Raw genomic sequence first — 20,982 nt, 5'->3', positions numbered from 1 at the left:
TGATTGCATCTGTTTTTTTTCAATTCAATTTAATACTACTGCATCTGTTTTATGTTATAAGATGTTTTGATTTTTCTAGCATTCGTATAAAATAATGAATGTCAGAAAAACCAAAACATCTTATAACCTAAAACAAGTTAATGTTGTGGAGATGAAATTGCGTTATAGGCTTCGTATCATTGAAAATAAAGATAAAACTGAGCATTTGATCATTTGCATCAGGGATTGTTACACGTCAAGGGTCAAATGATCCCATTAAAGATTGTTTTTTATCAATACGAGGATGAGTGCAATATAAAACAGGTCCTGTACATTTTTGTCAACTGGGACATTGAGAGTTTGAGACTGGAAGTGGTCTGATTTAGTATCAAAGCATGTCAACTCATTTTCGCCAGCAAATTCCCAATAGCTGATAATGGTCATCCAGGAAGATGTAACTGAAATGGGGCAAAATAATCAGTTCGGATCAATCAAACAGCTTTCTTGTGTTGAGCAACCAGGTGAAAGAAACTCCAATAGCAGCCAGAGAAATGATATAAACGACATATACATTCAAATTAGCATGACTTAACATTACCTTAGAGCATCCCAACAACTCATCTAAATTTGATCATCCATATTTTTATTTGGATGATCATCTAAACTAGTTTCATCCTTCGTATCTTTATGTACCCCACTAGATCATCCATATGTGACATCCTTTATATCTCTTTGGAGCAGGAAGAGAGATCATCCAAATATGGGGCTGTTTGGATACAAGAACTTTTTTTGTAGTTTTTTGTCATATCGGATGTTTCGACGTTAATTAGAAGTACTAAATATAGACTGATAACAAAACTAATTGCATAAATAAATGCTATTTCATTAGACAAATTTTTTAAGCCTAATTACTCCACGATTAGCAAATGTTTACTGTAGCATCACATTCGTTAATCATGGACTAATTACGTTCAATAGATTCGGGGATATTTAATTATTTGCCACTATTAAAATTGACAACTCTTCAAATGCTATTATTAGATTTGTCCTTATATTTTTGCCACCAGAGAGAGAATACTCGTTTAGTTTTTGCCATGTTTGCCTACGTGGCGCAACACGTCGCCTGTCCAGCGTGGCGGCCGTCGTCTCCACGCTCTTGCTCGCCGGCGTGTTCCTCCTTGCGCACCGACTCGACGATGGCGGCGCGCACCACCACGCGTTCTTGGAGCCACCGCGTCCATCCCGCAGTCCCCGCCAAGTCCTCCCAAAATCCGCCGCCCCGGGAAGCCCGCACGCCGCCACTCCTCCGCCGTGGCCGTGGCCTCCGCACTCCTGCTCGCCGGTGTTTTCCTCCTCGCCACCGACTCAGCGACGGCGGCGCGCACCACCACGTGCTCTTGGAGCCACCGCGTCCACCTTGCCAAGCCCTCTCAAAATCTGCCGCCCCGGTAAGCCCGCACACCGCCACTCCCTCGCCATCGCCGTGGTCGTGGCCTCCGCGCTCCTGCTCGCCAGCGCTTTCCTCTTCGCGCGCCAACTCGGCGGTGATGGTGGCATGCACCACCACACGCTCCCGGCGCCACCATGTCCACCTCGCCAAGCCCGCCTAGGAGGCTTCGCCGACTTCGGCGGCGGCGCCGTCGCAGCTGAGCCTAGCGGATCTCAGGGCTTTGTCCGTGCTCGGCCGTGGCGCCAGGGGTGTGGTCTTCCACGTCGTGCCGGTCGGCGTGGCCGAGGCGGCGGAGACAGACGAAGGCGCGGGCTCGCGCTCCGCCACCTGTTGCTCACTTCCCTCCGCGGCGTCGTGGCCACCGACAGCGTCGTCGGGTTCGCCATCGACCGGTGCGCCGGCCGCAACGGTGGTGGGGGAGCGGCGGCGCGCGAGCTTCCTCAGGCGGCGGATCCGGGAACACGCGGTGGTGCGCGCTGCTACCGCCGAGTCGTCGTTCACTGTCTGACAGGTGGGCTCCATACGCATCACCACGCTGGACAGGCGACGTGGTGTGCCACGTAGGCAAACGTGGCAAAAACTAAACGAGTATTCTCTGTCCGATGACAAAAATATAAGAACAAATCTAACAGTGGCATTTGGAGAGTTGCCAATTCTAATAGTGGCAAATAGTTAAATATCCCATAGATTCGTCTCTCAAAATAGTTCAGAGTGTGGGGTAGGTTTTATTAATAGTCTATGTTTAATACCTCTAATTAGTGTCCAAACATTCGATCTGACAGGGACCAGAAAAAAGTTTGGAGATCCAAACATGCCCTATAAAGGTTCTCTCCTAATACGAATGACATCTAAAAATAGATGATTAGATAGTCGTTCTGTTGAAGCTCAATTTATAGTCTTTATTCTCTATTTTCAGGATAGAGTATGGAATAGATGAACTGTTAGGGATGCTCTATTTTCAAGATAGAAAGGCAGTTTGCACCAGCAAACCTGCAGGATGCATGTTGAATAACTTAGCAAGTTAACTTAGGGGTGTTAAGTGGGTTAGCCTATGAACCCAGGTCATTTACAGGTTGCCATTTGACGCACTTGCACCCCCTACTTTTGCAGAGTACAAAACTACTGGTACAACATAACTTGTCGAAAACATGAAGAGTGCTATATATTACATGAATGATTTCTGTGACATTTGGTGGAACTAAAAATCTGGAAATAATCTCAGTGACATCAGCCAGTTATTTGTGCTGCTTCAGCAAAGCATTTCCTCCGATTAATGTCATCTCCATGCATCATTCCTTTGTCAGATTGACCAAATAGCTCCTGATTATCCTGTAGACATATGGCACGTTTAAACAATTTATGATAGAAGCTAAACACAAGAATTAGTAGATGAATAGAAGATCTAACATACTTCTGTCATGGTTAAATGGGTGGTGCTGTGGAGCAATAATTACACAGAAAAATATGGCCCGCTAGATGTATCTTCCTTTTCAGCATCTCAGATAGAAACACTGAAATTGTGAAAAAACTATTTAAGAGTTCTCTGTGTTAACTAATATCAATTTTTGCTAATAAGCTGAATGTATCACCATACGGCAATTGGGTACCCTTCAAAGAGTTGTGCAAAAAAATATATTCAACATTATCATTTTAGTTCAAGCATTCATTGTGGCAAAATGTCAGAAAGAACAAAATGCAGCTTAACTATTATCTGTTTGGCTATTCATGAAACTGTAGGCCCATAAGAGCAGATCAGCTATGTGGGTCGTCAGAACAGTATCGAAGTAAGTCTTGACAGGCACAATTTTTACATGAAATAGATGTAAAAGGAAAACATTTCAGCAATGAACAATCTGCAGATCGAAGCATCTTCTAATTGCATATTTTAATTGCTACACTTGAATACCTGGAATTGATCAGAAAACAGTAATTATGTAAACTTAAACTTTCGACTACATCATCATTGTACCCATCGTAGTAGGAGACTAGGATATTGAGTAATGGTTGCGGTAGTGGTTAGCCAGTTGACATTCTGAATGTTGGGGGAGAAATTATAAAATCTGACTTACTGAGTGTCTAATCATTTGGGGTGAAGACAAAAGTAGCAGATGACAAGAGCACAGTACCAATTTATTAGGTATATACAAAAATTCTCAATTAACATGAAAAGTGGACAAAATTGCTGCCACAGAATTTTAACTCAAAACAAAATGTTAACACAGATCCAGATTGATAATTAGCAACAATGCAATAGGCATGGCACAATATCTAAAACTTACTACCGGTAAATTTATGCTGCAAGGGGCTTACATTCAGGTACAATTCTCAACACATACATCCTAATAAAATGAACTACCAATTACTGCAGAATGTGGATCATCGCTAGAAAATGGCAATCACTAACGAGAAAGTGACATAACAACGAAAGGTTCAGTTATCTGTTTGCCCTGGCAAATAATAGGACATTCTGCCAGCAGTAAGAAAGTTCACAAAGAAAACTGAACTTGCTGCACAGAAATAAACATTTCCCTTGGAGCTGAACATACCAAGAAATCTCACGCAGGATCGCAGCTAATCCTCAAGCGTTGAAATGTACTCATCTATACGCCGATGCCTCTCCCGCAAGGCCGAAAGCGCCTCTTCGGCGGCCTCATTGATCATCCTCGGGAGGTACACATTCATCCTCCCAAACCACTCCCTCAGTGTCATGGTCTCCAAGCTGCTGCTCTTCCCACCGTCTTCTTCCTCAGCCCCGTTGGCAGAAGCAGCACGCTGAGCTTTAGCCTTCTTCCCCTTTGGAGCTCTTCGTGCCCGCCCTCCCCGACCCACTGGCGCCTCCGATGTCTTGGCATTCTGTCCCACTTCTCCATCCATGGCTTCCACCTTATCATATTGCTCCTCACCATCCGTCGCTGCCACTGCCCTCGGTTGATCCGCTACCTGCTCTTCTGCGTCGGACACCGCGCCTTCTTGCCGTTCCCCGCCGTCGCTGTCCTCAGGAACAGTACTCCGAGCCTTCCTTGAACTAGACCTCGTGGCCCTTCCCCGTCCCTTTCCGGCCATCTCACTCTCCCCATCATCGAGGTTTGTATCTGCTGCTTTGCCTCTCCTGGCCGCTGCCCTAGTCGACCTTGCCCTTGGGGGCGGTGGCGGAAGCACTGCCTCCGGCGCCGCCTTCCTCCGCCCGCCGCGGCGTGTCACCACCGCCACCTCCACCTCCTTCTCCTCGCCTTCGTTCTTCTCCTCCTGTTCCTCATCCTTCCCCTTCTCGTGCTCCTCCTCCGCTTTATGGGGCTCCGCGGCCTTCTTCCGTCCACCGCGGCGGGTCACCACCACGACCTCCTCCTCCTCGTCGTCGTCCACCTTCTCCTGTCCCTTATCCTTCCCCTTCTCCTGTTTCTCCTCTTTAGGGAGCTCGGCGGCCTTCTTCCGAGCACCGCGGCGCGTCACCACTGGTGCCTCCTCCGGCTCTGGCTCTTCCTTCTCCGCATCGGGCGGTTCCGCCGCCGCAGCAGCATTCTTCCGTCCGCCACGGCGGGTCACGGGAGGGGGTTTCTCCTGCTCCACCACCACTGCTGCGGATTGGCGCGAGGAGCGCCTTGGGCCAGGGTTGGGATCCGAATCGGGCGCAATGGAGACGGCGAGCACGCTGGACTCCCCGATCTTGATGGCATCGCCGTCGGAGAGCAGGGTGGGGACGGTGGGCACGAGGGGGACGCCGTTGAGGAGGGTGCCGTTGGAGGAGCCGACGTCGGAGACAGCCCACCGCGCGGCCGGCGGCGGGAGGAACAAGATGGAGAGGTGGCGCTGCGACGCCCCCGCGTCGCGGACGGCGAGATCGTTCCCGGTGGCGACGCGGCCGACGCGGAGCACGGAGCCCGCGCGCCACTGCCTGGTCTCGACCCCGCGGCGGCCCTTCTTCACCTGCAGCGTCAGCACCGGCGGCGGCGCGTCCGCCATCGCCGCCCTGCAGCCGGAGTGGGGAATCAGGAGGTCGCGGAGAGGGGAGCGAAAAGGATTTCAAATTTTTCGGGGGGAAGGGCCAAGGGCCTGTTTGGCTATTTTAGGATATTTATAGATGGCCAAATGGGCGGGCTGGGCCGGCATGGCCCAGGCACGGTCGGGCTCGTGCCGAAGTCCGTCGGGCCAGCACGGCCCGATCAAACATGCCAGGCTATGCCGGGTCGGCCCACGGACAACACCGGTGACCCAAGCATGGCCCAATACCACTCGGGTCGTGTTGGCAAAGCACGAAGGCACGATGGTCCATCGTGCTTTTTTAAAAAATAAGTCTATTTCACCCATCACTTTTTTGGGCTATTAAAATAAGTCTATTTTCGCTCCCTCTTCTTTGGGTTGTGATTATATAAGACTAGAATAAGTCTATTTTATATACTTCTTTTTTTGTTAGGCCTTACATGAATAAGTTAAGTCTATTTAAGATCCTTAATATTTTTTTATTGAACCGGGCTAGCCCACCGTGCCGAGGGTGCGGCCCAGGCATGGCCCAACCGTCGGGCCGGGCCGGCTCGGGCCCGACACCGACCAGGCCATGTTGTGCTTAGGCCGGGCCGCGACGCCGTGCCTTGGGCCGAGCCGTCGGGTCTCGAGTCTTATGGCCAACTATAATCCCATTCATCTTAAAACCAGTAGCTATTGTTTTTGTTTTCTATTGTACTCTCTCTGATCTTTTATTTGACGTCGTTGACTTGTAAATTTATATTTGATTCTTTGTCTTATTTAATATTTTTATCCAAATATATAAAATTATAATCATATTTAAAGTTACTTTAGTAATAAATTAAATTATAACGAAATAAATCAATAATTATATATTTTAATAATAGAAAAGCGGAGAAAGGGATACCGTACGAACGGGACGATTAATGCTGGTCATAGGGTGGCGCCACTTCGGCGAGCCACCGCCGTCGTCGAGGAAAGAGTGGAGCGGTGGCGGCTGCTGAGGAAAGCCGGCGAGCGGAGGGACACCGCCGACTTCCTCGACGTGCTCGCGTCGCTCGAGGACGCGGCGGGGCGGCCGCTGCTCGCCGTGGAAGAGATCAAGGCACGTACCATCGTAAGTCATTTATTGAATGTTAATTACTCTGTAGTCAATTAATCGCATGCATGCATCTTTCTCTCCATGAAGTGGGGGTTGGTTGCCGCTATCGTCATCTGATACATATTGATATCTTTTGATATCATGCGATACCTGTTATACCTTCTAATACCATGTGGTGCTATTTAGAACCTAGTGGATTGATATATGTTGATACCTTCTAGCATCTTTTGGTATCATCTAACATATGTTAATACTAATCGGTATCATCCAGGTTTCCATACGTGAATCAAGCGATAACTATCGATACTTATTAGTACATGTTGATACATGCTGATATCATATGATATCATTTAGAACTATATGGTACCGCTTGGTACAACCTGTTACCATATGATATCTGTATCCTTTTGAGCTTCTCTTGTTGCTCGACACTATGATACCAGATGATACCACCTGGTATCACACCAGTGTATCATCTGGTACCAGGTACGCGCTGGTACGTGAGGCGTATCTGAGCGCAAAGATAGTGGAGGCGTGCCACATGTAGCGGCGAGAGCGCGATGTGGCGGCGCATAGCGCGACGTCAGCGGAGGCGGGCAGACGATGGAGAAGGCGGGCGACGGTGGACGATGGCGGGCGGACGCGGACAGACTCGAAGCAAAAGTTCAAGGACATTCACCAAGGACATTCACCCTTGATGGTTTATTCTTTAGATTTAGGTTCTCTAAATGTTACTCTTTTAAAATTATATATTGTTCATTCGTTTTTACTACGGAAAACATAACATGTTTTTTGATTGTTTTTCATGGAGTGGGCATCGTTATATAGCTTAATCATCTCCAATAGCATGGTCAAATGCTGGCCAAGCTAAAATTTATTTATTTTAATTAAAAATACATTCCAACAGCATGGCCAAATGGCCGGTCAAATTTGCCTTTTCACTTACCAAAGTTGGCCAGCCATTACAGAGTGGCCATCTGTGGGCCCCACACACCCCACATCTCCATCCTTGCTCTCTGCGGCCCCCAACCAGCTCGGCCAGGCCGATGCCGCCGCTTGACCAGGCCGCCGCCAGCGCTGGCGCCGTTCAAGCCCTCTCCCTGCCGTAGCTGTCCGGGAAGAAGATGCAAACGTCGGAGACAAAGGCAGCAGCCGCCGCCGCTGGAGGTCGTCGAGGTCGCCGCCGCTCCCGAGCAGCTGTGGCAGACGTCATCTCCATCCCGAGCCGCTCCGGCTCCGGCGAGGCGCCGCCTCTCGCCAACTCTGGCGACGCGCCGCCTCCCTCGCCGCCCGCTCCGGCTCCCGCGTCGGGCCGACCCGCCCGCTCCGGCTCCCGCGCCGCGCCGGGAGGTGGTTGGGCAGCGACGCGTACAACCCGAGCCACTAGCTGACGAAGCGCGCCGACATGGCCTCCGTGAAGTAGGCGGCGACACGCTGTGTGGAGGTGACGAACGGCGTGGCGAGCTCGGCGATCTCCAGCAGCGCGCGGTGCGCCTCGTCGAGGTTGTCCGCGTTCACCAACTCCGCGCACTGCAGGCTAGGCTCTGGAGGCTACGCCAAGCAGAGCGCTCCTCTTCTCGCCGGCAAGACAATCTGGTGCACGCGCATCTGGCCTACGATTCACTGTGATAGATTGTTTGTTTGTTTGTTTTGTTCATGCGGTGTTGACTGGATTGGATGATCGATCTGAGGATTCTCTCTTACTCAATCTCACTCTCCTTTTCCCCACCCCTTCAGGGGAGATTTAATCCATTTTTTATGGTGATTGTGTTGTTCTTCATCTTTTTTCTTGCTGTTAAACATAGATTAAAAACTTTTTATTGCCCACACAACTGCATATATGCTTGAGGAACTAGTTTAGTAGATCGATTGATTGGTTTCAGGGGAATGAATTGAATGAGTGAGTTCATCATAAACAGCTATGTAGTAGTAGCTAAAAAGAATGAGTTTGTGATCCTGCAGCCTAGGCTCCTCCGTGCACTGCAGCAGCAGCGTGAGCTCGCGGCGGCGCTTGTCTTGCGGCGGCGCGGCGAGGTCCATCTCGGTCTGGTGCAGGCCGAGCTGCCGAGGAGAGCAGCCGCCCGCCCCGTGTAGCTGCTCGCCGCCGTTGTTGGTCTCCGCCCGCCCCGCCCCGAGACCGCCGCGGCCGTCGAAATCTCGTTGGATGGAGAGAAAGAGGAAGAGGGAGATAAAAGGAAGAAAGGGTAAAGGAGGCTCACATGTGGGTCGGTTGTTATAGACTTAAAATAGTTAAAATAGAGAGGGGTGATGAAGAAACTGTTGAAGTAAAGAAAAATAAAATAGAGAGTGACGAAATAGATATTTGGAGAGTGAAATTTGGTCATGCTGCTGTTAGAGATGTACTTGGCCAAAAGAACAATTGAAAACCCATACCATGTTTATTCGGCTCTTCGCTGCCTAGAGTAAAGAACACTGAAGAAATACTACATAGGTTTCGCATAAAAATCAATAATCAATATAAATCTAGGCATTCTAAAAATGTTTTACGATATGAAATAAAGAGAGTAATTAAAAGATGTAGCTTAAAGTATTAACACTATTGGCGATACTTTAAACTGCAATGGATAAAGCAAACAGAGAGATTCTATGTTTCTCGAACCTGGAAAAAGATACTGCTACGTAGTAGTATTTGACAGCGTATATCAACTTATCAGTTATCACAAATCAAATAAAATGAGGTATACTTATCATCACAATCATATTGCAGACCACATAACAACATGTCAGACACAAAGTAGATTGTTTGAGACGAGCATCTGTTTCTCTGCACCTAAAAATTTTTGCAGTTCGCTCAATTTGCATAGAAAGAAAGACCACTATATTTTTTTTGACATGTTTACAGTCTTGTTCGGATGGCCAACAGTACAATCCAGTGAATCTCCAGGTAAAAATATTAAACTTGATGCAGAATGATCTAGGGTAATAATTTTCTAAATTGAAACTATACATAAAAATTATACTACCAGAAGGCAAAAAGGAGTCATCGCAGGAAATTATTCATCATCAAAATCATCCAAAAGGTCAGTTTTGTCAGCATGCCTACTGGATCGACTCTGACCAGCCTGCCTCCAGCGACTCCTTTTCTGTCCTTCCTTTCTCTTCGCCTTTGCCTTAGGCTTCTCTTCAAGATCCTTCACCCCACGCCTCTTATACATTTTGAAGCTAACATGTCTCTCCTCTGCCATCTTTCTAACCTTCTCGGTGATTTCAGCAGCAATCTGCCTGTTGTAGAGCTTCTTCAGTCCCTTCATCAGCTTTGCAAACGTGTCCGGCTGCGGCATCAGCCCAGCCTCAAGCATGTCTAAGCAATACAAGCAGGCCTCCTTGACATGTTTCTTTGCATACAGCGCATGAATCCAGATTGTCCATGCGCCAACATTGAGCTCACAACCTTTGCTCATGATGCATTCCCAAACATCCTTGGCAAGCTCAAGTTTCTGATCTCTGACCAATGCATTGAGGAGGTCCTTCAGCACCCCATATTGGGGTGCAACAAAGAGTCCCCTCCCAACCATCTCCTTGAAATAACCGCACGCCTCAACCAGCGCGCTTTGGCCAACGAGACCATTCACCATGATAGCAAATGTGTCAACCCCAGGACTAAGCTCGCCACTCTCCATCTCGTTCCACAATGCCACAGCCTGCTTCATCTCCCCTAGTTTGCAGGCCAGCCTGATCACCACATTGTAGATGCTGAGGTCTGGTGGGCACCTGCACTCCCTCATCCTCTCCATCAACTCCAAGCACTCCTCTAGCTGCTCCTTCTTCTCGTGCGCGACAAAGAACCCGACGTATACGCCGGCATCCACCCGCAGGCCCTCCCTCGCCATGGCGTCCAAGAACTCATATCCCCGTGATATACTGCCAGCCTTGCAGAACGCAGTAACCAGAGTGCCATAAGTGACAGCATCCGGGGCACACCCCTTCCTGCGCATTTCCACAAACACCCGCATTGCCTCATCAACCCGCCCCCTCGCGCCAAGCCCCTGCATCAGGGTGGTGTACGAAACGGCGTTCGGCGGGCAGCCACGCCGCTCCATCTCACGCGCCAGCTCGAACGCGTCCTCGAACCGCCCGTCGGCGACGAAGCCGGTGAGCAGGGTGTTGAAGACGACGACGTCCGGGGCGACCTCCGCGGCCTTCATGCGGGCCAGCACGTGCTTGGCCTCGTCGAGCTTGCCCAGGCGGCACCACCCGTAGAGCAGCGCCGTGTAGTGACGGAGCGAGAGAGGGAGCCTGGGCTGGAGCTCCTCGACGAGCTGCTCGGCGGTGGTGACATGGCCGATCTTGGTGAGGGACTCGAGGAGGGAGAGAAAGAGCGAGGGGTGGTCGTGGTCGGGGCGGGCGGAGAGGAGGGCGTGCGCGAAGGGAAGGAGGCGCGGGGGCGGGAGGCGGCGGAGGACGGGGCAGAGCAGGGACGGGGAGAGGAGCTGGGCGGGGAGCGACGCGAGGAGGGAAGGGGATGGCGCAGAGGAGGCGCGGGAGAAGGACTTGGCGAGGAGCGCGAGGGAGGAGGGGAGCGGCCCCGGCGCCGGGAGCGACGGGGAGCACCAGTGGAAGAAGTGGAGCGCGAGGGCGGAGGCGGCGCCGCAGCGGCGGAGGACGGCGTCGAGGAGGCGCGGGGAGGAAGGGTCGAGGCCCGAGCCCGACAGCGCGGCGGTGAGTCTCTTGGGGTCGGCGTGGTGGCGGCGAAGGAGGCGGTACGCGAGCTCCGCGGAGGAGGCGAGCGCGGGGTCGGGCGCGGCCGTGCATAGGCCGCGGCGGCGCAGCGGAGCGGAGAGGAGGAGGCGCCGCATGGTGCTCGTCAGGGGCTCACAGCTGTGGCACAGTCACATAGCACACAAAGGCATTCACAGTGCACCGACACGTGGTGGGTGTGGCACAATCAACTCGCCACCTGACCGTATCTAGGGCAACTTTAGCGTTTACTTCTTTATAATTTGCTACGGGAGGACACATCGGCCATTAGCATCATAGTTTAATATTGCTCTAAAACTAAGTTAAGTTTGTAATAGTGTGTACTTTTAATTACCCGCACACTTTTTTTCCTGAATAACACAAGACGATCTACTGTAACTAAAAATGCAAAGATATTAAACAGAAACAAAGACACCTTCACATGGTTTTATCCAGATCCAGCCCAGATCCAACCATCTTCCACTTGCAGCACTAGGAGGGGGGATGGGGAGGAGAGGGGAGGGGGCACTGTCCAGGAGGAAGGATCTGGCATGGATCCAGCCGAGCTCCGCTTTCTTCCACTTGCAGCTCCAGCTCCACCCGTCGCCGTTGCGTGCGGTGGTAACGCCGGGCTGGGCGGACCGGCGTGGGACTTGTGCGCGCGTGCCCACCGGCTCTAGCTCCTTCCATCTAGCATACTCTTGGCATGGGGGAAGGAGGAAGAACGGCTGAGGTTGAGGGGAGAAGCTGAGAGAGGAGGCAGCACAGTTAGCCCAGGGAAGAACATTTCACATGAGTGCTGGTTGTGGGTCTTGTGGCTGAGCATTAAGCAGAGTGTAGAACGTTCGAGAGGAGAGGAGTAAGTTTTGGCTGTGACAGAGCTGGGTTCAGACAAAATTAAATTGGTAGTCGGTGACAGGGAGAGAGGCAGTAGCTGTTGCATTGGAGAGGGTTGGTGCTTAGATGGGTGATACAAATGGTAATCATAATTTTAAGCATTTGTCTAAGACTCTAGCATTGAACCAAGTAGACTCTTAAGTGTAGTGCTTAGCTTAATCCTATTTTAAGCACCTCACTAAGCACCAAGGGTTGGAGTTGCCCTTATAGTCTATGCTAAGATGAGTCCTGCGGACTATAAAACTATTTGGTGGGTAGACTTATAGTACAACAGTAGCATTAACTCCTTTGACAAAAAGTCTTTCACACCGGGTGCTGGGAGAAGTGCATGTGCTTTCAAATTCCAAGCTAGCACCTTTGCTCTAACGTATAGCACCTCTCATGTTCATTTCTCTCTCTTCTTGGCACCTTAGCACGCACGTTAGAGCTGCCCTTAGAAGAGAGAGGAGGTTGAGATCATGGTTAGCTTCGTCAATTCAACCCGTGAAGCTACTCATAGGGAGCTGCATTAGGAGAGTCATGGCTACAGCCATGTTACTGACTAGTCACCAGTGGCAAACCTAGAGCAGAAATTACTGTGGGTCTAATACGTACTTAATTATTAATTTTTATACTTGTACACTAATTAATATGATATAATTTAGTAAGAATTGGATAATTTCCCCGGGGTCCGAGGACCCTGGGAAAGTATATATAGGATCACCACTGCTAATCACGACAAGTGACAATCACTGATAGTAGAGTAAGAGAGGAGACAAGTGCTGGAAGCGACCGAAGTGGGGTGATAACGAGTGAGAGAAGCTAGTAACGGAATAAGATTCAAAACTCACTGAGCCATATCGTCGAGTTGAGGAGGGGTAGGGAACCCTCCCTGGTTGCATCGTCACACGCCATCGCCGCTAGATCTGACGCAGCAACGATGAGGCCTAGTGTTGCCCTGAGTCGATCTGTGTATCTTGAAGGTTACGGTGTCAGCATGGCTCGATCCACGCCTCGGGAGCTCATGGGCGCTACTACGCCTACGGGAGTTCCTCAGCCACGCAACTAGTGCGACACTGCCCAGCTCGATCTGTCTCGACAAGGTGAGTTGGTGGAGAATAGTTGGGGACGAGATATGGGGAAGAGAGGGGAGAGGCCGACAACAGGATAAGGGGAGGAGGAGAGGCCACCGATGACGAGATAAGAGGAGGATGGGAGAAGCCACCGGTGGAGAGAAGGATCCAGAGGCGATAGAGGTGAAGGAAAGAGGGAACATGATGGAGAGAGAAGATGAGAAGATTTAGTACTAATTTATTATTTTTAGGGCATTTATTGTAAAGATTTGGACTTCTATATAAATAAGAGAAATATGAGAAGTCAAATAAAAAAGTGTATGAGCATACATGAAAATTAGTTGTACCAGTTGAAGCCACTTGCACCATATGAGATGTTTTTTGGATGAGTGGTTTCATCGTAGTTGGAGGATGAGAATCCTCGATAAGGATCCAATGCACTATGAATGGCCTAAGGGTATGTACAATGTGCCACGGCGGCAAATGGGTTTGCCAATCCACGTAGAGAAAACGTCGATTTGGAGAATAGAAGGGGTGGCCATCGAGTGTCTTATGTAGGACTATAGTGTTTTCTGCAGGCCAAGGTTCTCTCATTAAAAGCCACGTCTGAAGGCACACGATGGAGAAAGAGCAAGCCTCACCACATGCTTGTGGTCTCCTCCTCTACCTCACTACATATGCTGAAAGTGTGATGGCCAAGACAACGGAGTCCCCGAATGAACAACATCGACGATTATATTTGTCGACCTCTAGGGTGGTTGGGTGGGGGAGGATGACGGAGGCGGTGACAACTAGATTCAAAGGGTTGAGGAGTTGTGCTAGTCAGAGAAACGCCAGATTGAAGGAAGGGATGACCTCTTTGTAGTGTCACCATGACCTTCTGAATATTGGTGTTGTGGCTAGATTCAAACAATGACAGTGAGGAGGAAGGGGGATGAGCATATCTGAAGACCCTTGTGCCCAATCTGATGCCACACCTGCTAGAGAAGCGAGACGTAGTCACCACACCACCGTCTTGTCGACGATACCATATCCACATGTCGCCACCTTCTCCTAGTGCCATCACCTCCTACACTACCGGTTGGAGAAGAGAAGAAAGGCCTTGCCGCATAATCTATTGCCTGCCCTACCCATTGGAGAAGGGGGGGAGAGGATAGAGACAAGCCGACCGAGCCGACGGGAAATCAATGGGACGGGGGAGATAGCGACGGAGAGGATAGGGGAACTGGATGTGGTTTTTTATATTTCTTTTGATTTTGGAGGGTGATTGCAAAATATTGGACTTATATGCAAATTAAAAATATGAGGGTTTAAATAAAATATATCAAAGACCGACATGAAAACTTAAAGCTACAACTAAAACCATTCACAATATAAAAAAAATAAATAAATTTTGAAACAAGTGATCTTAGCCACCGTGGCACTCTAGACACTCAATTAGAGGGTCTTGTATTGCACATGCCCTACCCCAATTTTAGATTTGGATTCAGTGCAGTCCCTAGTGTGACTGCTGTATACGCAGTTATGCTACAACTGTTTAATGTAACTCTAGGGATCCAAATTTTGCTTATGTGCAGTGCCAAACTTGCGGATCTACCTATGACTGCATATGTCATAGATCTCAATCCCACAATTCCAAGCTGATGTCGTCGACCTTCCAGGAGCAAGTTAGTTCAATAGTATAGCTAACTACTGGCTCAGTCTAATAGCCAATTCATATAATAGTTAACTACAAAATATTAATATATGATCCCACATATCATACACACACTGCGTTTTAAAGCCCATGATGCAGCTAGCAGCAAATTAGTAGTCCACTGCTTTTCTTGTATCTCTTTAAAATATATTTAAAGCCAGCTTATAGCTTGCTATTGTACCTGGTCTAAGCAGAATCAACAGTATCAGGTGTACCAAACCGAATTAATTGGATTATGGTTGTCCATAGATGCATCATTAGCGCAGACAGTACCATTGTGCACTAGAGGACAGCTACTGCTCAACAGAGTAATAAACATTTTTGCTACAGTATTATGGCTCTATATTATTTTCGATCCAATCTTCACTCTACTTTCTACAAGTAATAAAAATTGAATCAGCAGGCATACACAACAAAAATGCTCAGCCGCTGTCCAAATTATGCACCTCAGATTAGTAGCGCAGTGAGCTATTTTCTTTTGCACCTTTGTCGACAAAATATCCTACTCTACATCAGGGCCGTGTGCTCCCAAGCAAAAACTTCAAATATAACTTGTGTTACAGGCTATCAAAAGCCACAGCCGAACCTTACTGATCATCCACTTGATTGCAAGGTCTGCTGATATGGTATTGTTTTCATTAATCCTTTCTATGTTCCCAATGAGCTCCAGTGAAGCTACGTATTCACATTCATCTTTCATCATTTTTTCTCTCCAGTTTTATTGCTTCGTATGATTTGACGACCTCCTTGAACTTCTCTTCTGCAGCCTCTGCACAACACAAAATATTCATGGTATTCGTTGATACATCACAGCACAATACATAGGACGGAACACATTATCCACGAAAAAAAAGGCATGGAGTTGTTACCCACCTCTATTGTCTTGATTTTGATCGGGGTGAACCTCCATTGCTTTTGTTCTAAAAGCATTCTGCAGCAAGTAAATTTCTGAGGTTAGATACTCATATACATATCACAAAGAACGAGCATTGATTTATACCAAAACAAAGAACTCGCTGTCTGCATATCCAGAACAATAAGACTTTGGGGGTATCTCTTGAATAAGGAAATGAGGAAATTATAATTTTTTTAATGAATTGGACATTTTTTAGCCATCCCTTCATAACCAGATCTTCTTAAAAAGCAACTTAAATACTTGATATATTGATATATAATTTTGGAAAGAATATAAAACATGAAGTATTTGATTGGTGGAATCCAATGAGATCATGTATAATCGAATGATGAGCAAAGACTTTTGCATGCCGCAGATCATGTAAATACTTGTTGACAAATACACTCAAAGAGGTGTTCCTGCATAGTAAAATTTGGAACAAGACAATCTTCATCATCCATACAAATGAATAGGGTACAATTTGTGGATAGCTAACTTAAAGGATTTTTAGTTGACTTGGATGTTTGATCAGTGATATGAAACACAAATAAATGATCAATTCAGACATAATGTTTCCATTTGTTAGTAAGAAAAGACATGAAAATTACTATAGCTCATTAATCAATCAGAAGAGCAACAGCACAACAAAGGGATGTAAAAAAGAGGTAGTGGAAAGCAACAAAGAAAGCTGGAACATGCCATAACCTTCCATTCAGGATGAACAAGTATTTAAACCATTGGGACAAATAATAGGATGACAGATATTTGAACAAAATACCTTGACTTCTGCATCAGTATATGGTGTTGTTCGCGACCTACAAAGGACATGGCTTGTTAGGACAAATTGATATATCTGTAGCACATCATACTATTGTGAAGATAGATTATTGTCAAACAAATACAATTTAGGAAAAAGAAAGAGGGATAAAAGCATCATTGTGTTTAATCAAACAAGTTCGACATAATTATTTATTTGTTTCTTTCCATCAAGAACCATGAGAAGTATCAACATTTAGGTTGCAAGAAGTAACTTTTAGAAATGCAATACAAAATAGAGTTGTCTGTACATCAACATATCCTAGTTAACTGAACTCAGGTTGTGGGCCTTAATGTCTGTCCTGAGGAAGGATTATCCTTTCTTTAAGGATCACAAGTTATCATTTCTGTGCTGATTACAGTGTGCTTTCGTCACTTGAGTTGATTTACAGAAGGATTTCAAGTGTAATGTTCTGGTACCAACTAATTCACAATCTGTTTTGCTAGAAATGCTTCACCTAACCAGAATTTGCTAAAAAAATCTATATAACTAACTTGATTATATGGAAAAACATAGCAATGTCAATTTAACCTTGATTATATGGCAAAACATAGTAATGCAAAAATGACACTATAATCAAAACCCTCACATGCCAGATGATTAAAATATGCTTATGACAGTTTACTACTATCAAAGAACCACTTAATTAGGGACTTCAGGTATGCTGGGTTCAAAGAATGGCAGTACTGAAGCAATTAAAAAAAATGCAGTAGCCAGGTTCAATACCAAACACAAGAACTCAGTGCAATAAAAGGAATGCTCATTTGACTAGTGTGTTAGCCAGATTATAGCATAAAAAAGGAAGTCAATGGGTCAGTACCAAATGAAATGCTTAACAGAGTCCTCTAAATCAAACTACTAAACCCCAATCTCAACTATGTATAACATACAGTCAACCAGATATCATTTTTAATACCGAGTATGGGAGCCAAATATATCTCTATATTAACAGATGAACAGAACAGAAGTTCTAGTTCTAGAGATTTAAACAAATACCTATCGAGACCAAGGACCGTATAGTGATGTGACATAGAATATGCCCTAGGTCCTGCAGGAGTATATGTCCGCCTATTTTTATGTTCTGAGTGTGATGTATCTGACTGCCAGTACCAGTCATCCCGTGGGACATAATTATATCCACCTGGAGGGCCATTCTCCCTCCAAGCTTCATAACTTCTCCTAAACTTGTTCCTCTCTCTATTGAAAACACTTTGCATGTGTCTTATTCTTTGCTGCAAAAAAAAGGGGGTTAGCATACTGAAGGGAAAAGGTCTTGAGAAGATGTTGAATTGAGACAGTTAAGTGATGGAATAGGATTTATTTATTACTTCTGAATGTGTGAAACTTTAACTAAAATACAGCTCACTATAATTTCTAAACCTTTACAACAGCAGTTACAATATATAGATAGCATTCATGTCTGACTACCAAATTCAAAGTTTAAAGATAAATGCATGTCTTGAAATTTAAAGAAGTTAAAAAGATTCTGCATTATTAAACTCACAACTCTCTCTTGTTCCTCTTCATATTCCTGCTGCATACGTTGGTAATATCTTCTCCTAGCATCCTCACTAAAACTTCCACGATTAGAGCTGTTACTTGCGTTCCTCCAAGATGTTGTCTGTATCTTATTCAACTTTTGAAAGGAAGGCATAAAAGGAGCATATAAGTAAATGATGAAAAGAGTCAAAACTCAAAATACAAACAAGTATAAGCATACAGTGGAGATGCAGGAGGATGAATCAGTCATCTGATATTGGCTAGCTTACTGACTACATCACGGTGTTTTTGTTGGGATAACAATTTAGAACCAAAGGGATTCTCGCATACAGCACGAAGACTTGAGTAATAATCAAATGCAACAGCAAGGAAATGAGTGCAGCTATGTTCCTACGCAAATCCCTGAATGGAGTAGAATTGACGAGGGAGAGGCGCTTACCCTACTAGCCTATCATAATCATCTTGTTCTATGGTATTGACACATCAAATTTGTAATCGCCAAAGTTTACTTCATTTGAGCAAACAATCCGTTACACCCAAACGACCCAAAATGTAAGTAGTTTCTGGCAGTCTCCAAAATAAAGCATTGATTGTGGATTTCAATAATAATATACAATCAAGATTGATAATTTATATACTATGAAAGCATTTTGTAAGCCAAATTCAATACTATTTCTTGTAGCTAACCTATATATTTATGAATGGTTGAACTCTCATCTCTACTACTTGAAAACAGGCTCATCCTCCTACCCACCTCGTACAACCACCATCCTTAAAAAACCGCAAACACCACCTCTAAGAAAACTAAAAAAAAGAAATAAGCGGTTAATGAGAGAACCAGTTAGATATACTCAATTCTATACTCCCAGCCCATCCCCAATCCTATGGGCCTGGCCCATTGTAATGCATCGGCATGTTACTAGTTTTGGGACAGAGTAAATGTCAAAAGGCCATATGTCGTGTTTTAATGCGCGCCCCTGCCCCCCAACACACACAAAAACACCCAACAACACAGATCATGTCTGATGTCTCTATATTGCACAAGACTCAAAACCACAAAGTTTTGGGTGCTTCACTTGAATAAATTCTACTTGAATAGAACACTCATCATTAGATAAGAAACTCGAAGGGGAGCGGTTACTTTTGGATGGCTACATTCAAAGAAGTGCAAGGATTTGCATTTGAGCAATCAACAAACAGATATATATTAATCTGAGTACCTGACTGTAGACCCAATCAACACTTCTGCGAACTTGAGCAACCTGAAATTTGCATGGAAAGAATAAACAGAAAGGTCAAGCACTGGTGATCGTGTAACTTGTAAGTCGTAACAATAGCTTACACCAAGGGTTTGCTTCCAGCAGTAATATAACTGTATTTCACAGTTGAACGAAGATACCAAAGAATTTCCAATAATATCAATAATTACTAGCAACACACCTTGCAAGCATGATGATGAGTAGTATCTGCCTAGCAGTGCTTGCAATCTTAAGATAACACATTTACGACTTTGGACTTTGGTCAAAAAAGAGACCAATATGAAGCCAAGGCCCAAGAGCATTACTGTTAACAGGTTTGAGGAACGAAATTCTTATATGTCACAAGGAGCTGCATAATAGCAATATGCACTAAATCCTAGAGTAAAGGCACCACTTTCTTGGGCATGAAACGATGCAAACAGCCAAATTGGAGCATCTGACACCGAATGGCAGGTACATGAGCAAATTTCATCAAAAGCACAAACTAAATGGAATCAGTCATCACGAAAGGCGTGAAACTAAACAAGCAAGCTAGTAGTAAGCTGGGGGGCTGCATAGCACCCAATCAACCAACCAGGGAAGGAGGGCGGGTGCTCTGCTCACCGCGAAGGTGGCGGTGGTGGCGCCGATAAGGCCGAAGAGGAGGATCCCCCACGCCTTGGACGGGCGCCGCTCCTGCTCCTTCCTCCCTCCGCCGCCGCCGCCGCCCGCGCGGTCATCCTCCTGCGAGGCCATCTCCCCCCACCCCAGGTGCTCGCGCCCGCCGCTGGCTTCCTTATCTCCCGATTCGAGCTCGACGACGCCTAGGCGCGGGGGAGGCCAAGCTCATGCTTCCGCCCCCGGTCGAACACTCGAATTCCCCACCTCGTCTACGCTCGACTCGCCCTCCTCCCACGTGTTGGTCGGTTGCGGCGCCGCGGGGGGGTTTAGGGGAGGAGGATTCGGAGTTGGATTGATGGGCGGGCGGCGCCGGACGGCGGGAGGCGGCCGGGGACGGGAGGCCGGGAGGGAAGGGGGACCGTCTCGTCGCCGTGCGTCGCGTCGGGAGGCGCGAACCGACCGCGGCGTGGCGTGGCACGGGTGAAGAGAAATCGTGGCGTATCTGTCTCTTGGCCTGCAAGGTTGGATCAACACGGTGACGGACGCTCGTGTACAGCGGTGGCGGGGAGATTTGCTTTTTTCCGACGCTAGGTTTGATTGTTTAATTGTTAGATTAGATTTATTATCTGGTAATTGCGGAAGGTTGTGTGTTGCTCTTCGATACGGATTGCAATCGATTACTGCGTGTACAGTAGTCCGGATGGTTGTTGGCATGCATAATAGTCTATATAGATGTTATTATCTATTTAATAAATATAGATAGATAGCTAAATATATCATAACATCTCAATCTCATACTTAAATTTTAGTAATTTTATAAAAAAATTTCCTTCGAGAAATTGAGTCTCTTGAAATACCATGTCATTTATAAATGACTAAAATTCTTCTGCAATTGAGATTGCTGCACGTGGATCTTGAGGCCATCAGTCATCCTCTCCTTGCTAACTTTGGAGAGCGGTGATAAAAAGTTCGTTGGAGCGTACATCATATTGTCGAATAATAACTAAATTTAGATTTTAAGGGTCAAAATTTAACTATTCTCTTTAAAATGCCCTAGTTGTATAATATATTATCTAT

The 20,982-nt window shown here is 46.6% G+C and overlaps 3 protein-coding genes across 4 annotated transcripts; all 3 read right to left on the bottom strand.

The window, feature by feature from the left end:
- Window positions 1-2,405: 2,405 nt before the first annotated feature.
- Window positions 2,406-5,417, bottom strand: LOC102702267 (ABC transporter F family member 4-like). 2 transcript variants are annotated; one of them, XR_005811408.1, is made up of 3 exons: window positions 3,976-5,417; window positions 2,841-2,940; window positions 2,406-2,758 (listed from the first exon to the last, which is right to left on the bottom strand). XR_005811408.1 is itself a non-coding variant. In XM_040522488.1 (2 exons), exon 1 carries the CDS (start codon window positions 5,387-5,389, stop codon window positions 4,001-4,003), a length of 1,389 nt encoding a protein of 462 aa, XP_040378422.1. In that variant the 5' UTR covers window positions 5,390-5,417; the 3' UTR covers window positions 2,406-2,758; window positions 3,976-4,000. The 2 variants fall into 2 exon arrangements, 1 of the variants encoding a protein (XP_040378422.1); XM_040522488.1 differs by lacking the exon at window positions 2,841-2,940.
- A 3,842-nt stretch (window positions 5,418-9,259) lies between these two features.
- LOC102701989 (pentatricopeptide repeat-containing protein At3g49730) lies at window positions 9,260-11,852 on the bottom strand. The gene has a single exon (XM_006650470.3). The coding sequence runs from the start codon at window positions 11,306-11,308 to the stop codon at window positions 9,506-9,508; it is 1,803 nt and encodes a 600-aa protein (XP_006650533.1). The 5' UTR covers window positions 11,309-11,852; the 3' UTR covers window positions 9,260-9,505.
- A 3,149-nt stretch (window positions 11,853-15,001) lies between these two features.
- LOC102701709 lies at window positions 15,002-20,466 on the bottom strand. Its single transcript, XM_040522430.1, has 7 exons — window positions 19,909-20,466; window positions 19,267-19,308; window positions 18,051-18,182; window positions 17,543-17,778; window positions 16,508-16,544; window positions 15,708-15,765; window positions 15,002-15,603 (listed from the first exon to the last, which is right to left on the bottom strand). Exons 1-7 carry the CDS (start codon window positions 20,038-20,040, stop codon window positions 15,524-15,526), a joined length of 717 nt encoding a protein of 238 aa, XP_040378364.1. The 5' UTR covers window positions 20,041-20,466; the 3' UTR covers window positions 15,002-15,523.
- Window positions 20,467-20,982: the final 516 nt, after the last annotated feature.

The sequence above is a fragment of the Oryza brachyantha genome, chromosome 3, assembly GCF_000231095.2.
Source record: "Oryza brachyantha chromosome 3, ObraRS2, whole genome shotgun sequence".
Lineage (NCBI taxonomy): Eukaryota > Viridiplantae > Streptophyta > Magnoliopsida > Poales > Poaceae > Oryza > Oryza brachyantha.
This window is presented reverse-complemented; position numbering and strand designations above follow the sequence as displayed.

Coding starts and splice junctions, on each gene's coding strand:
- LOC102702267 (XM_040522488.1), bottom strand. CDS start 5,389: ATGGCGGACGCGCCGCCGCCGGTGCTGACGCTGCAGGTGAAGAAGGGC.
- LOC102701989 (XM_006650470.3), bottom strand. CDS start 11,308: ATGCGGCGCCTCCTCCTCTCCGCTCCGCTGCGCCGCCGCGGCCTATGC.
- LOC102701709 (XM_040522430.1), bottom strand. CDS start 20,040: ATGGCCTCGCAGGAGGATGACCGCGCGGGCGGCGGCGGCGGCGGAGGG. Junction 19,309..19,908: donor CCACCACCGCCACCTTCGCG/GTGAGCAGAGCA, acceptor TGCAAATTTCAG/GTTGCTCAAGTTCGCAGAAG. Junction 16,545..17,542: donor ACGGTCCTTGGTCTCGATAG/GTATTTGTTTAA, acceptor TGTCCTTTGTAG/GTCGCGAACAACACCATATA.